We start from the raw sequence: 16,079 nt of genomic DNA on the forward strand, positions 1-16,079 counted from the left end.
CAACCCCACCATTGCACCCAGTTTTCTGCTGGTTGAGCAAACTGAACTGGCTCACTGCAGGGTTCTACAAATAATAAATCCAGTGCAATGGAAGTAGTGGGAGTATGCGGCTGGGATTGGTAATAATAGAACCCCTTTCAATGGCAATAAAGTTTTATATAAAACTTTACCATCTTGTTTAATTAAATTCTAAGGCCTTATTCAGGAGCTGGACCGAAAATATATGTACAGATAGTGTCTCTGGTTTGATAAATTTGCACTTTAGAAAGCAAATTCTTTATCTTTCTGAATTACTGTTTATTTCAGGTTTACAAGCATGGTACTACAATAGCGGTCAAGGAGTTGATAATCTTTATCCACTTCAGATTATTTTGTTGGGGTGAGTTGCAAGCATGTTTTTTGTCAGGCTTTATTTAGGTCATGAAAATTATTCTGATTTGCATCCTACAGTTAGAATTGTTGGTATAGTTTTAGCTTTTGTATTTTAAGTATTTTTCTGCCATTATATAAAGATGCAGAAAAGTGCACTGTAAATCAGAATTATAACACCTCACAAATTTTTTTCTTTTTCCTGAATCATGTTTTTCTGCTATGTTTAAAACGTTTGCACAGTCCAGGACTGGTTGTTTTCCAAAAACATTCTCACATCCCTTGAAAGAACAAGCAGTTATCTGAATGCACAGAACAGATTAAAAATGTGCAAATTGCAGGACTGGAATCTGAGTGATTTTAGGAGAAATACATCTGAGAGATTGAAAGACAGTAACACAAGGGTCACAGTACTAATTTTAGCCTCTGCCTATGAATGGATGTTGCATAGAGCTGTTTAAGAAATATTTGCAGAATTCTTCTTCCTCCTCTGTGAAATAGCTTGGTATTTCCTGAATTACTAATGACACTCTGAAATGCAGAGTACCATCACAACTTGGTTTCAGTACGCATTGTAATGTCTGGAATATAATATTCCAATGTACCTTTAGAAGCCAGGATTAAGCAAGGCTATTACATGAGAAGTCAGAATAATGCTCTATAGCAGGGTAAATTGACATTTGTGCTTGAGTCCTTTTTGGGCCTGTAGTAGCCTCAACAGAGAAATATTATTTCCCCTATACTTTTGTTCTGTTGCTCCATATGTGGTTGAAATGTTGCATACAACTTCACTTTTGAATCCCCAAACTTTGACATCTGTCCAGTCTAATGTTATATGAGGATATTGTGCCTTTTAAAATAAGTATTGAAGTTCATTTAATAAAAAAGCTTGCAGACTACTCACATAGTTAAGATTCATTTGTGTACCTAATTAACACACACTTGGATTTCATTATGTTATCGGCAAGTAGAATAAATACAGAATGATTTGTTCTGCCCTTTCAAAATTACATTTTTTGATGTGGGTACTGATTTCTTTACAGCAAGCCTCCCTTTTGGAAACAATTTTACAGTGGCATTAGCTCAGGAGTGTCCTCATGTCTGTCACCTGATAATGAGGGCTTAGTAAACATTGTCTGTAAATCCAACAGTGCATGAAAAATAATAATCTGTAAAAGTGCTAAAATGAATTCAACAGTTTATGCAGATGTTAATGTGAGTGAAATGTGTGCTCATTATGGGCAAGTCTTTCACCTGGCTTCAGAAGACAAAGTCACAGCTGGAAAACGTGTTGCTGCTTTTCAGAGACATGATCATATTTCAAAGGCTTTCTTTCTTTCTGTGCTTTCATAAGGTTGAAGAGACAAGGACAGATCTACAGTGTCATTTAGGCATGAAGAAAACATAGTAACACAAATCTGGTGAAAATACAGATGCAGTGCTTGATCATGTAGTTTCACAAAAATTTCCTTTAGTGGTAGTGATTGTTTAAATTACCTCAGGCTGCTTAGCCCTGCTGTCTCAGTCATGCCGCTACAATTGTTATTGCAGCAGTGTTGTGGACTATGGTGAATTGGTGCCTTTCCTGGGTTAAAGTTAACAGTAAATATTTAATTCACCGATCCTGTTCTCAGTGTAGCCGTGCAGACAGTTCTGCTAGAAGTGTGAGTGAGCTGAGTGCTGCGGCTGGAAGGAATGGGGAGATGCTTAAGCTAGTACAGCTGATTTTTAAAAAAAGTTTAAACAATGGTGAAACTATGGGTTAAGTCTTTGTGAAAGTGATGGTGCTGCACATTTGTGGTGGAAAAAGAAAGGACTTTTTCCTGGTGAGAGGCAAACCACAAAAATGAGATGAATATAGCAATTGGAAGAGCAGATAGGGATGAGAAAGGTGTGAATATGCAGACCCTTAAAGCTGAAGCCAAACTGCAAATTTAGTGTGTGGAGGGACAGGGAAGAGGTTAAAAGTCAGAGTGATATAGTCTAAATCTGCACTGAGCTGTGATAAGATATAAGCCTAGGAGAGAGATCACTGTAATAACAGTATATTCATAATTCCATCACTTTACATATTTGGTATGAGCTTTAGCTGGTGGAGGCTTCTGTGAGATAATGAGCTTTTACTAAAAAAAAAAACCCACAACAAAGAAGTCTTTTATCTCATTACTGCTAACCAAGTGATTCCTGAATGCAAAAAAAATCAGAAGAGAAAAAGAAACCACAGTAACAGGACTAGAATTTAGCATTATCCAGACCTAGTTCTAAATAATTCTTCCCTAATACTAGTGAATTTCTTCTATTTTCTTGGGAAGGACCTTTATGTCAGAATAAGTGCTATATACAGGATGTCTCACACTTGGGCATTAGAATCCCTTGGTGAAACACAGACTTCTTCCAGGATTTGTCCATAGTTCTTATGCAGGGTATCTACATTCCCATAGCCACAGACCTTGCATATGCAGCGAGTTGGACTAATTACCGTGTTATCACAGAGTAGGCATGATAAATCCACTTGCTACACAGGTGCAGTTCAACTGCATGGTGGATATGTTTTAGGTCTGTCATGCAGTATATCTGCATATGTCTCACAGCTGCTTTTTATTAAAAAAAATTCCACTGCATATGAAATATGAAATAAATTATATCTGTTAGGCTTTTTATACAGGGCATATAATTTAAATATATAATAATGAAAATCCTGTTTTATACAGGAAAGCTAACAGCCCAGCTCCCAGCTGTTAAATCCTGGAGAGACTGGTTCAAACTGGGGGTGAAAGGGATGAAATATATGGACTTATGCCTTAAGATAACATAGGCTGTAGCACCTCTTTTAAAAAGCTACAGCTGCTAAAGGGAAGGGCTCAAGGGTGCTGCTTTTTTCTTTTCCCCAGGTATTTTTGGCTGATGATTGAACATTAATGGAGATTTCCTTTAGAAGGAAATGTACATGAAGCAGTTGCACAGCATACTAAAAACAGCTGTCAAAAGAAAGTTTCCTAATGCACTAGATATTCAGTGTATATTACAAACAAAATCAACTTTTTCATCTGCAGACAATGAGTGACTGTTATGATCCAGACCAAGTAATGGAAACCAAAAGTATTCAAAGATACTGCTCAGAAGGACAAATGCATGCATGCATCTGGCCACAAAGCCTTTTAGGCTTATGGGCAAATCAGCTACCTACTTGGCATAAACATATTATCCAGTAGTTTCTGATAATTTACAAAATTATCAACCTTCTTAGGCAGATCACTAATTTTAGCATCCAGCCTACTTTTAAAAATTCAGGAACTGCCTTTATACACATTTATTGTTGGGTTCTGTATCAGAAGGCAGTCTTATCTTCTGGTCTTTAAGCAGTTACTGATACTTTGGCAGATTCGGGATAAAGAGCTAAAGGTGGAAAAACTCTTAAAAGGAAAAACACTGAATTACAATGTTTCATGTTCTTATTCTAGAAATGACAGTTGTCAGTCAATGACTTAGAAATCCAGGACCAAGCTACAGGCCCTTAATGCAACTTGTTTCCCCCGTTTTTTGGGTTTTTTTAAATTATTATTATCCTTGGAAAATATGACATTCTCCCTTTCCTTTTGTGTATGTGTTCAAAATGTTATTTTTAAAGCTCCATCTTCCATCCATCACCTACTGTTCCCTCTGTCAGTGATGATTCACCCCCTACAGGGGTACATACCAAAACCCCTGTTTCTGTCATACAAGCAAATGTCTTCCTTGCTGGTATTTGTTTAATTTTGAGGCTTTCAGTATATATTAAGTAGTATAGTCCCTTACAAAACTGTGGTGCTTGATGTACACCCTTTCTGGAGATTTTTCACAGCAGAGTTCTTCACAAAGAGATCTGAATATAGTAGGTTGCACTTCTAACACTGTTGTCTTTTAATTTCCTTTTGACTGAATTTGTGCTTTCCATCTTTACTTTGGTTTCTCTCTAGCCTTTTTTTTTTTTCCCTGCCTTCCCTGCCCTGTTTTCCCTTAACATCTCCAAAGCATTGAAAAGGACAAATACTATCTAATCTAATCTCTCCGCCCTATCTTCTGCTTTAACAAAGCTTTTAGCTTCCCCTGTCTCTCTTCTTTGTTTTCTTTACCTTTCTTTCCCTTCCCCCTCCAAAAAATTCACCACTCCTATGTAAAAGAATTGGTCAAGCTGCAGTAGGATATACAATCCTTGTGACTTAACAGACAAAATCTTCTGAATTTTCCAGATGCACCTGTGTGCTGTTATACCACATTGTACCTCCTGTTGCAAAACATGTGTATGGACAAGAAAAGAAAGATATTTCGAGCTTTTTCTTTCTGATTTCTGACAGAATTCTTTTGTCTATTTTAGCAGAGTAGCCTAGTGGCTGAATACAAATGCTATATTCTGTCTGATATTCTTTCTAGGTTTTTGTTCTTGCTAACGACTGAAGGTTTGTAAATTTTTCTTTTGCATTTGGGCCACCATTTCCTTGAATCAAAAGGATAGGACCTTAGGCCTTTTCTAAGGCTGCTTCTGCTTCTATCTATCTACTGCATGCTGATTCTCTCTGATCCGTCCAAGTGTGTCAGTTTGGCAGCGTTCCCAGTCACCATCAGCATTATTGCATTCCCAGAGTTGGGTCTCGGTTAGGACAAAGCATTAACAAATTCAGTGTATTTAGTTTTGGTCCCTTGTTGTACTTCATAGGATTTTTTTTAAAAAATAGGATAATATTAGAACAGAGCAGTCAAGCAATAAGCATAAATATTAATAGCTGACAATCCTCACATTTACTGCATGGAGGAATCAAAATTTGGATGTTTGTGTGTTGGGGGGTGATATCTCTGAGTGGCATAGGCCTTTAGGTATGCAATTAAAAAGAAACCTATCTTGAGTGGTTTGAACTGTTAAAACTGATGCAAGTATGCATTTGAATGTCATGCATTTCCAGTGTGTTCTTGCTGCTGTAGTGGGCTGTACGATTCCCTTTATAGCAGCACTCTCTCTAGTTTCTGCTACATTCCTAAAACAGAACAAACTGCCAGTGTAATCCATGAGCCTTCCTGCTCCCTGCCCTGAAAAACACTGCCAAAGCTAAAAAGGGAAAATGCTTCCAGCAGGGACTCCAGAATTACTTATGAGATGAGAATTTATACTCTGGGCTGTTAATCCACTGTTGCAGCCTAAAACGAAAGAATACAAAAAATGTAAGCACAGTGATAGGATGGTTTGGCAGTTTTCCTGTGACAATGGTATCTCAAGAAATAATCTGAATGCAGTATGGAACAATGCAGAGTAGGATTATTAATTTTACTGAGTTGCATAGTTATGAGTCATGTCGGCTCTCAAGCAAAGAGGTTTGTGTGGTGAGGTAGTTATATCATGAAAGGTGCTGGTTGGAGCTAAGAAAGGGCATTAGTTTTATTTGTGGTGATTGCTTCTGAGATCATTAGCACTTGAGTAGATGTAGAGCAAAGTGCATATTCTGTTTGCAACAGGCCTTGATTTATGGGAGAGGGTTTTCTATAATCGGTTTTGCACAATCCTAGATCTTGCATGCTCTATTGGAAGAATGTTTAATTTGCTTTGGTTATTTTAGCTTATTATTTAACAATTATTGTTTTAATATTAAACCTCTCCCTCTAGAACTCCATTTGTGGGTTTTTTGGGTTTAATAAAAAAATCCTTTGATAATATGCAATATGCTTCAGAATCACCTTTTCATCTATGGTTTACATTGTAATTTGCTGATGGCTCTAGAATGATAATGCCATGCTACCTAATGCAGATGCAAAATTTTGAACAAAAATGTAAAGGCTTCTTGGAGCCTTTCTGAAGATTTGACCTTTAAAATTTTCATCTGGAGTTAAGACTTTCTTCCTTCCTGGCATAGCGATAAATCCTCCCACTTTCACTGCATTAGGGAAGAGAACTGAATCACATTTTTGAATCAAATGCTTGGGAATTGGCTCAAGATCAAACTGGTTGCTTACATGCCATTTTCTCATTTTGTTTCATTTGCAGAATTTAGTAGAAGATAAAAGGTAAAGCAAAAAAATCTGAAAAGCTATAGTAATGTTTTAGTGAAAGCAGACAGATATCTTGCGACATAGAGAAATCTACCTTTTTTTAGGGCCTGTATTGTATCTTAAAGAGTACCAAGTCCTACAGGGTTAATAGACAGGAAACTGCAGCTGCAGCCGACTAATACGGAAGTCAGATTTTTGTGTAACAGACAGCCTGAGCAGGCCGAAAGGTGGGGGCCGGAGGGGGGGGGGGGGGGGGGGAATGGAGATTACAGTGTCTGGTGGGATACTGGTATTTTTGGTTATGCTCTGCATCGTTTTTATAAACAGGGAGGGCATGCACTGCATGGCAGCAACTCTCTGTGATAGTGCAATTTCAATTGTATAATAGCTTTTGTGGAAATGAGATGTTTTTCCTATTTAAAGCTCAGCTTATCATAGTATCTAAAGAAATCACACTGTCGGTATATGGTTGCTACGGTAGGTGTTAATATATTTAAATTCTGGAATAGGAGAATTCTGAATTTTCACTCTGAATTTTCAGTTAGTAATTTCAGTCCCTCTTGTGCATGTTCACTTTCAGTATGTTTTGCTCTCTTTCTGTGGCCTTGCTTTCTCCGTGCAACACATTGCAGAGCACCAGCAAAGTGAATTTAGCTTTTTGTTTATAAGGAACAGCTTTTGTGACCTGAGTGAACTCCTCCTCCTCCAGGTTTAAAATACCCAAATGCCTTCAGTACTGGCATGTTGAGACACATTTGCTCAGGCAGGCAGTTTGCAATCACTTCCCCCTGCTCGAAAATCTGTGTATTTTACACGGGGAGTGCACATTTAGGGTTTCTTTTCAAGTTTCTTTTGCAGAAACGGGCCTAGCTTAGCCTGTCTTCTCTATGCACAGGATGGCTCCTGCTTGCCAGAGCTGCACAAAGATAATCGCTCAGGAAGTGTTTCAGCCAATCCCCTGAAGCTTTACATTCAGATTTACCAAAGTAGCCAATCCGGGATTAGCTTTTATTAGGAAGACAGATCATCAAGCTGAAGTGCCAAGCCCTTTCTGCCTGAGTACTGAGAGCCTGTCCTCCATGTTTTATAAGTATTGACATAACACTGTGTTAACAATGCATCCACAGAGGTAAGCCTTACTTTTTACATTTTTTTTTCTCTAAGACCTATGAGTTGTGGGTTGAGAGTGTGATTCTCTGTGATTTGTTGTGCAAAACTCACACCACAGCACTTTATTAAGTTGGAACTGTTTAAATTTGCTTTCTTGGGTCACATGGTTAGTAGCCATTAGCCACAGCTTTATTTTGCAGACTGGCAAAACCTTGGCATACCTACTTCTTCACAGGAGGATGGTGTTTTTAGAGTTTATCAAGATCCTGGTATTCCAAAGAAGCTTTCTCTCTCTGAGCAGTTTGCCAGCACTATTGTCTGTTGTGTCACATGCCTGCTGAAGAGAAAATGGAAGCTAGGGAGCAGATGCATTTAACTGCCCTACAGGGAGTCAAGCAGGGATAATGGCAGACAGAAGAACAGGCAAGTTTACCTTTCTAAACAGTGAATGGAATAGCTAAGATAAGTTATCTCTCAGAAAATATAGGATTTTTAAAAACCTAGACATCAGCAAAAAGTGCTAATGGCAGATTGTAGATATTGGGCCTAGGTGGTGGTGTGCTGTTGCATCATGTTTTTTATGCAGCTTATCGTAACTTAAAATGATTATTGAACCTTTTTTCTTGCAGGAGTAATTAATACAACGTGTTTCTCTTTCTGAGGGACAATGTATGGTTAATATTTTGTTCCTTTAAAAGGCAGTTTTTATGCTGCAGATTTTGGAAATGAGTTGCTGCTCAATAAAATGCAGCAGTACATCTGTTTACAAATCTGATTCTTTATGGAAAATGTTTTTGAACTGTTAGCTTTCTTGTTTTACATAGTTCAAATAAACTAATGTATCTTTTATCTGTGCCTTTTTGTTTTACACTGTATCAGCCACAGTTCTGTGTTGTGGAGTCCAGAGGATATAAAATCATGTGTGGTTCATGACAGTAGTACATGTTGTTCGTTCTTGTTATTTTTCCTTTTTTTTTTTTTTTAAACTTTTGGTTTAATGCTACGTAATTATTTCAAGAAATTCCTTTTTGATCAATTCCCAAATCTGCCAGCCTGTTGTATCTTCTTAACTGGAAAAATGAGATGGGTGCTTGAACAGTTGGTAAGTAAGCAGCATGCTACTCCGAACATTTTTAATAGTTTTCCAAACATTTTGTTTTTACTGGGTCAGTTAGTCCAGTAGATGAAGAAATGTTAGTGGTTATATAAAAAATCAGATTTGCTTAGCGTCCATTTTAAGGGACTTGTACATGTAAACTGTTCCAATTTGAATGCACTATTTTTTTGATAATTTGCCTCTAAAGTTTGAAGCTTATACTTCCTGTTTACCTCAGGTCAGTGAAAAATATTCTACTTGTTGTTTGTTCATAGATCATTAATTACCATGTTTGTCGGGTAAAGCGCATTTTCGTTGTTCCTTAGGCTTTTGAGGTGTGATGAAAGTGCTAGTACTCAGCAATGAAGTGACCCTATGAAGTAAAGTAAATAATGTTTAATGAATATGTGTTTCTGATACTATACAAAGTATAATCTCAGACAAACCTCCTTGATTTGTAACTAATTTAGAAGATTTTAGGCCCTTTATTAAGATTTTAATTGTAGCGCTTCCATGCTTGTTTTAACAAGCTGTTTTTCAGTGATCACCAGTGTTGTTACAAAAGCAGAGGAAGGATGCTCTTCAGTGCTTTTAATATAATTTGTTTTAACAGTCCACCCATATTCATGATTTTAGGAAAGAATTTAGAGCTAAGCTAGCTTTGCAAATGACTGCACTGAGGCACGGTTACATGCTAACTTTTATAAAAGGTTGCCATATATTTGATAACATGCTGTAACATAACAATTTACCTGTGGTTACTTGTTTGCCAGTATGAGTATCTTTCTTTGAATATCACTTTGCTTAACAGCCCTCCCCCCCCCCCCCCCCCCCTGATTTGATTATAAGACTGTCTAGTTCAGTTTGCAACCTGAAACACTGCTGGGGTGTTTCACTGAGTTTCATGTGATAGCATTTTTGTATGCAATTTTAATGCATTTTTCAGCATACGTAAAAGTGCTAACACAGCTAAGAAGTTATTCTGGTTTCTGTTCTTCAGCTGCTAAAATAGAAATTACATTTGGACATAATTTTCCTAGCAGTAGTTTATACACATTAGCAGTTTACTTTCAGTCTTAAATAGTGCACAACATAATATTTGTTTAATATGAGGAAGCAGGAGTAAGTGATCTGCAATGAGAAAGCTTGTATTAAAATGGCTCCCACAGGTTTTGTTAAACTAGGATCTGTTTCAAATCTGCACCTCCAGACACACTGCTGACAGTGAAGCATATTTGTATAAGCTGCCCTTGTGTATGTAATGAAACATAGCATTGTGAGTCTGTTAAAGTTCACTATTTTTAATCACTCAAATATAATTCTTTTATAGTTCACAAAAAATAAATGTCTGCATTGCAGCAAGATGTCTGAGGCAAGGTAGAGACAGCAGTGTTGTTTTACAGATCAGCCCAATCGCGCTGCTCCATGGAGTACTTGAGCCAATAGAAGCAGAGGGTAGGTTAAAGATTGACAATTGCAGTGGCAAGACTGAGAAAGGCCTTCTGGAAATTTCTACCATCTTTGTTCCATCTAAGTAAAGCAAATTCAGCCAAGCTGAAGAATTTCATATATTTTTGGTGCTTTGTCAAGGTATGATGTTATCACTCACTTTCATAGATTGCATAATAAGAAGCACTCTGTGCTGTTTTTTCTACTGTTCAGGACAGATGGAATGTGGGGTTTTGTTTAAGAGATAGACGCGGGGAAAAAGCACGTATTCTTTCTACACAATATTTTACAGGACTGGATCTTGTTAATATCACAATTAGACAGGACATGTATGAAGCAATGTAGATGAGGTTTAAGCAATGTAGCTGAGGTTTATTCAGCTTGTAGTAAATGGCCATTATTCTAATGTAACTAGCAGTTAATCGTATAATTGCACTTTTAAGTTTTCTGGCTACTAAAGAGTAATTTAAATTGCCCAGGATGAATATGATTAGCCATTATTATTTAGTGCCAACATCCAGTTACTTTTGTAATTAACTGGACTAAGAATGCAGAGGGGGAAAAACAAAGGAGTGATCTGGATTATAAATTATGATGAAAACAGTAGCTTTTTAAAAGCTACGTGCCTCTTTCATTCTTTGCAGGCAAACTGTTTTAGTTGGAAGCTAAATAGTGCTAGGAAAAAACCGAGTGATTTCTTTAAACAAATGACACTACTTAACATACTGAGAATGAAAAAAATGCAGAGTATCAACCACTCCAAATGTGACATTTCCCCCCCTCACATCAGGCAGGAGTATTGAAGTCTAGGGGAAAACCAACATTGCTACTAAGGAAGCATGTAATAAAAGGAACTTCATGCTCAAAAAAATCATAAATAGGTAGATTACATTACACATTTAGCCCTTTATATCAGTGTCCACAAACTTCATTTGGTTTGTCTTCCTGAGCTGTCTTCCATTTTGTGATATCACTTTTGCTTGGTGGGGGTTTTTTTGTTTGTTTTGTTTTCCTTTTTGCTTTGTTTTGAAGTGTTGGCCATATGGATCCAGTAGCTGAAAAGTGACAGGTCATGGTCAGTTTTCCATACTGATGGTGCCACTCCAGCATAATTGGTTAAAGGGCAATAAATCTCAGTAAAAGCTCTCCTCTGTCTGGAATTCAGGGTATTAGTTTGAATCTCCTAAATATCTTGGAAGTTCAACATAATCTTTGCCCATGTAGAATATAGTAGACAGCAATTTTCAAATTTTGTTATTTGTGGATCCCTAATATTTTTCCCATGGGCACATGAATCCCATTATAGTGAATTTAAGCCTGTTAGACTAGGTTTCATTTACTTAGTTATTGTCTGCAAACCCCTTAGTAGTAGTAGTACACTGGCTTTGAGGGGTCTGCAAACCAGAGACTGAAAACCATCATAGTAGGCCATCAAGCTTGGCCCTTTAAATTGTATTTAGAAAGTATTTAAAATATATTTATTAATAAACGTGTCTTGTATTCATGGGTTAAAGTCTAATTTAGAAATAGCTACATAGAAACTGAGTTTTATTTATTTGATAGAAGCTGTCTGTCATTCTTATGTTAACCCTTTATTGCCAATTGTCATAGCATCTGTGTTTCATACTGTGAGATTAAAACCATGGTGTAGCAGGATGTTAACATCCTTAATCTAGCCAGCATAAACCTTTACTTTCAAACATGATTACTCTCAAATTATGTTTTTAGCATCTGAAATCCGTAGCTATTCTGGTTGCCTTGCTTGGGCCTCAGCTCTGTAGTTTATAGTCTTAAAGAAGACAGTATGACACCAAGGATCTCCCTCCCTCCCCTGATTTTCTGTTTCGTGGAGCTGTTTTGAATGCACACATAATAAGAATAAGGTTTTGAAAAGAACCTGAATGTTCTTTAAATTAAAATATATATATATTTACTTTGCTTGTTATCAGAGGTAACTAGCTTAAACATTGCTGTATGTAGATATCTGAACAATCTTTTTTTTTTATGTTAATTGCTTAATACAAATTGAGCATTTTGCAGGGAATTCTGCGAAAGGAAACATAAAATATGATGCGCTCAAACTGGAGAGTGAATCTAAAACTGAGTGATTTCCTTAGTAACCTGTAACTTCACAAAACTCCCCGTCCTGTACCTTTTTAGTTAAACATTTGGATGTCAGGTGTCCTTTTGTCATACTTTACCATTTCTGATATTTAGATGCTTGCTTTGAATATAGCACTGCTGTTTAAACAAGAGATACTGTTATTGAATAAACTGCTACCATTTTAGCTACAGTACAGGAATGAGGCAGTGCAGTGCTGTCAGACGCCATTTTAAGAATCCTGCATAAATAGCATAGCTACCGATGAGTAAGAGACTGTTATAGGTGAGTGCTTATACAAAGCTGCTATTTATTCAGCAATGGCATGCAAATATTTTTTTCAATTTTTTATTGAATGCAGTTTTTTGAAATCATTATTTAGAATTGCTACTCACAAATGTGATATAGGAGAGGCAGGAATTATCTAAGGATGAAATTCAGTTTTAGTGCTTATAGTCTTAAATCAGTGGGTTTTTGTTTTGTTTTCTATTAACTAAAAGGAAAAATGAATTCCATAACTATATAGTTCTTGATTTTAAATTAATGTGTTTATTCCCTAATGCAGATCTAGATTGTGTATGTGGACATTAGCTGTTTCGAGTGGTTTTCCATATCTGTCAGCTTTTCTTGGTTAAATGTCAAGGTGCAGTGGTTCATCTGCAACTTTTAATTGCTCTTTGTAGTTAATATATGTTAGAGCAGCTTTAAATATTTTTGTATATGTACATTTTTCAGGTAAGTACTACTAATAGTACAGGAATGATCCTCCTAAACAGAAAAGTCAGTATTTTATTTACTGGTCTGAAATTTGAAAACCTGAATTTCAAAATAAAAAACCCACCCTCTCTTCAGTTTAATAGAGAACATATTTAAAAATTGGGCAGCTAAATTCTTTTTGCATTTTTACCTAAGTATCAATAAATCTTGTATGTTTGCAATCCTTATTATTTATTATTTTTTTTCTTTCTGTCCCCAACTATCCCCAAGGGAATAACCTCCACCCCTTCTCCCCTCATTCAGACATGTTAAAATAATTTATATGAAACAAATTAATTTAACATTTGAGAAAACATCTTTTTTTTGTAAGTTTTGTGAATACAAGTAGGGAAGTTTTAAATGATTAATTGGTGTTCTTGTCAATTGACAGTGAAACTGGCAAAGCTTAAATTTCAGTTGTGTTCTTAAAATATGTTCCTCTGTGTTCATTCATCTTAATGAGGAAACAAGAGTAGCTTTCAGAATGGCATAAGGTATTTATCGTATTCATCTAGGTACTTAATTGTGTATATACCAGTATCATTTCTGATCTGCAACCTCAGAACATCACATTCATAGTACACATGCATGATAGTAATGCATGCTATCTGAAATAACAGGTCTAAGCCCTTCAAAAACGAGTTCTCACAATAAAACTCTCTAGAATAGTCCACTTGATCATACAGTTCTTGTTTCCATAGAACTTGTTTATTATTATTTTGCTGCTGGTTTTAAATTTCTTTTTATTTTGTGTGGGTAATAGTAAGGTACCTGTCATTAAGGACCTGTTTTTTCTTGAATTATTTCATTGGAAATCTTTTGCTAATGAAATTTCTATGTTTGGAAGTTTGTTCTTTATGAAGCATTTTCAGAATATTGCTTATATTGATGCAAGGTGCAAAGGTGAAAAGATCTGTCAGCTTTAGAAAAGTTACTATAAACTTGCTGTGAGTTGCTACCATGCATTTACAAATTTGAGTCTTAAAGATTACCACTACAATCATCACTGCCACCATTCAAACAGCGTCATGTTGTGCAAGTCATAATACATTACGGCAAATAAAACAATAGGACATGCTTCTGAAGAGCTGTGAATTTTAAGTATCTCTTATAGCGATGTCTACTATGCTTATTTAACTGTTCCCCCCCCCAACATTTTCATTTTTTTCAGAACAATCTCAGTGATTTTCTTACATATTTAAATGTTTGTGCCCTTGAAAGATTGCATGAGATTAATTATAGTAGAGAATGTGGAGATGCAATCTGTTCCTCTAAGATTCAGTTTTCCTAGTGCAGCAGATAGTTGCTGAATTTTGTTTTAGTCGTGGGTGACGTACAGTGTGCATATGTGTGTGATATATGCACCTCCATCACTAAGAAAAATTAAGAACCTTTGTGTCAAGTAGTGAATGCATTTTCTGACTGTTCATTTATACTTCAAATCTTTGGGAAAGCTGTCTTCAGGCATCTTTTATGTAATGTATCAGAGATGTGTCAAGGCAAGATACTTTGTTCATCTTGGAACTGCTTATGAAGAATGATTTTCTTGTCTCTATAGATCTATTGAAAGAATATTCAAAAAGGTGATGGAAGAAACTGGCTGAATTTCCTAAATTAAGCTCATTAGATGGGATGAGACAGGTTTAGAGCTGAAGAAATCTCATATGCTGTAACTAAACGTAGGAGTCCTGGCCTGTTACACCCCCGCAGTGCTAGGTTTGGGCCCATAGGTGCAGAACGTCTTCAGTCAGCTCTGTAACTTCCTCTGCTGCTTTGGCTCAGGGATGTAGGAACAGTTCCTGCTACTGTATTGCTGCACTGATCTGTCACCCCCATTTCTCAGCCAGGACTCGGGCACAACTCCGTGTCTTTTAATACTGACTTGTAGCAACTACTCTATCTTTTTTGTATCATGTTCCCCTGAGGCTGTGATTTGAGCAAAATACACCCCATAGATTTGGATGAGTCAGGAGTGTTAAGACTGCTTTAATGTAACTTAAATGTGGGCTGCTGCTAAAAGGATATTCCCCTTTTCCCCCCTTCCCTACACGTGGTACACTCCCATTTCCTCTTTTCTGCACATCCAGCTACAGTGAGCTAGATCACAGAACTGATTCAGTTAAAATGAACGTGATTTCTGGAACATGAAGTTAGGGATTGGGGAAACCACTCCTTTTAGTAGCAATCTGTGTAAAATGATCTTAAGACTTCAACCAGAGTCTCATGAGGACTTGTATGTCCTAGTCTGTGGCTGAAACTGCATCTGTATTTTAAAACCAGGTAATGTGTATTGCCAGATTACTTCACTCTTGACAGAATTAGTGTGTTTTATTACGTATTTACCTATGTGCATTATTAATCATATATACATGATGTTTTAAAAATGTGGGTTTTGTTACAATTTGGTGATATTGAAGTAGGATTTTGTAAGGGGGAGGGGAAGAAAAAAACAATAAAACATTGGAAGAGAACAATGAACCCATCCCGTGAGCCCATCCCTTCATATTGCTTAGGAAAGAGAATGGGCAGAGGCAAGTGGTGCATGAAATGTTTTGGTGTCTGCAACACACTGCCAGCTCCTCGTTGCTGAAGGCCCTCTGGGAAAGGGTGTAACGAATGTGCAGTATAATTGATCTGCCCATGCATAGTAAATTGGTGAGCATTGTAGTATGGTCAGCTATGTTATGCATTTAATCTGCCAATGCAAAATAAATCTGAGAAGCATTGTGCTAAGGTCAACTGTGCTGCACATATACCATAATTCTGGTCGTATGGGTGCCTTTTCCTTGCTACTGAAATTAACAGCATAGTCCACGAACTGGGAGATTGGATGCTGGTAGAATATAACTTCTCTTAAGTGTTTTATGACTTTAAAGAACTTAATTTGTAAATTATTGCTATATAAAATGACAAGTAGAGCAGATGATTTTTGGAGCTCATGGATCTTCTGAGCTTTGGGTCTTCCATACATTGAGCTTGGTTAATTTGTATTTAAAATTTTTGCTGACGTAACTGTCCTGTTTAGAAGTGTGAAAGAAATTGCAACCCAACCCCTGGTAGCTGATAGTTGATTAAAAGTAGTTTTGGCAAATAACAGACTAAAAAGTCCTTGTGCTTGTAAGTTTTACTTCATTTAGGAAGCTGTTTTAACTTATACTAGTAACAAAACTCCTGCTAATATAA

At 36.6% G+C, this 16,079-nt stretch overlaps 1 protein-coding gene across 10 annotated transcripts in view; it reads left to right on the top strand.

Moving 5' to 3' along the window:
- The first annotated feature begins 7,427 nt into the window (after positions 1–7,427).
- Positions 7,428–16,079, top strand: part of ZMYND8 (zinc finger MYND-type containing 8) — a 59,875-nt gene continuing 51,223 nt past the window's right edge. For all 10 annotated transcript variants that reach the window (XR_012625581.1, XR_012625582.1, XR_012625583.1 and 7 more), the window contains exon 1: positions 7,428–7,513. Coding sequence is in view for 6 of the 10 variants with exons in the window: in XM_074843568.1 (XP_074699669.1) it covers positions 7,500–7,513 (14 nt within the window). In the remaining 4 variants the exon portion in view is untranslated. The remainder of the gene's footprint in view (positions 7,514–16,079) is intronic.

Source organism: Strix aluco, chromosome 17, assembly GCF_031877795.1.
Source record: "Strix aluco isolate bStrAlu1 chromosome 17, bStrAlu1.hap1, whole genome shotgun sequence".
Classification (NCBI taxonomy): Eukaryota; Metazoa; Chordata; class Aves; order Strigiformes; family Strigidae; genus Strix; species Strix aluco.